We start from the raw sequence: 1142 nt of genomic DNA on the forward strand, positions 1-1142 counted from the left end.
CATGTTCCTGAACATGTTCAGGACATGTTCCTGAACATGTTCAGGGCTATAGGTTGTTTATAGCCCAGACTCTACAGATGACTGGGCTATAAACAACCTAAACAAAGCAACATTAGGTTATCTGTCGTCAGATCTGTTTGTGCAACACCTGATTTAGATCTGCATGCGACTGTTGACAAGCCGCTACAAGGAAACCCGGCTTGAGTGGAAAATGCAAAACCGTCCACAGCAGCTCTGTGACGTCGAGACGAACTCTTAGTTAATTTCTAACTGAACTCTGTGAATCTTTGACTGCTGATGAAAAAAAAATCTTAATAAACTTCCTGTCCACAGAGCATTTGTAAAACCCTGGCAGGGCGCGGCCCATCAGTAGATGTTGAAATGTTTAACTATGACGGTAAGAATATTAATCTATTGTATATTTTCAGGGCTTTGAGGTATTCTGAAATATGACTGCATCTGTCGTGTCTTGAAGGTTTAACTCCACTTCACGCAGCAGTTTTGTCTCATAACGCCGTCGTAAAGGAAGTGAGGCACCTGGAAAACCCTTGTCCATTCATGATCTCAGAGCTGACGCACAGGAGGCGCAGGTATGTGGAGTGCGTCAGGACTTTAATGCACATGGGCGCCTCCTACGGGACAAAAGTAAGTATTGCAGATGTTGGCTGTTAACACGACCCGTCAGATTTCGGAGTTTTGTTTTGTCACACCTAAATTTGAATTTGTAAAGATAACGCGGAGGTAACGACTGCTGATGAGTCGTCATGGTACTGTTGAGAAATCTGTTGACTCTTTGCGTTCTTGTTGTGGAATTGAAGGGTTCTGAGCTGTTTAAAGTAATTGTTGGAACTTTGACTAGGACCCATTTATTTTTCTTTTAACCCTTGCGGGTCAAAAGTGACCCATTACCATGTTTACCTGTAGAAAAAATACTCTAAACTATCTTTTTTCGACTTGAAATTTTATGACTTTTCCTAAATTGTCCCTGATACTTTGTTTTTGTTTATATTTCCATATGGGCTGTACATCACTAGGGTACAAGAATTGTCTTATGGGTCATTTCGGCCCAGCGAATTATAAAAGCATTTAAAGGCACATACATACATATAAAAGCATGTAGGCACACACACACACACACACAC

The 1142-nt window shown here is 41.2% G+C and overlaps 1 protein-coding gene across 1 annotated transcript in view; it reads left to right on the plus strand.

Annotated features, from left to right (window-relative positions):
- Positions 1-1142, plus strand: part of nfkbiz (nuclear factor of kappa light polypeptide gene enhancer in B-cells inhibitor, zeta) — a 10385-nt gene that overhangs the window by 5607 nt on the left and 3636 nt on the right. Inside the window, exons 7-8 of the mRNA XM_008430949.2 lie at positions 334-397; positions 476-645. Coding sequence (XP_008429171.1) covers positions 334-397; positions 476-645 — 234 coding nt within the window. The remainder of the gene's footprint in view (positions 1-333; positions 398-475; positions 646-1142) is intronic.

Source organism: Poecilia reticulata, linkage group LG2 (genome assembly GCF_000633615.1).
Source record: "Poecilia reticulata strain Guanapo linkage group LG2, Guppy_female_1.0+MT, whole genome shotgun sequence".
Lineage (NCBI taxonomy): Eukaryota > Metazoa > Chordata > Actinopteri > Cyprinodontiformes > Poeciliidae > Poecilia > Poecilia reticulata.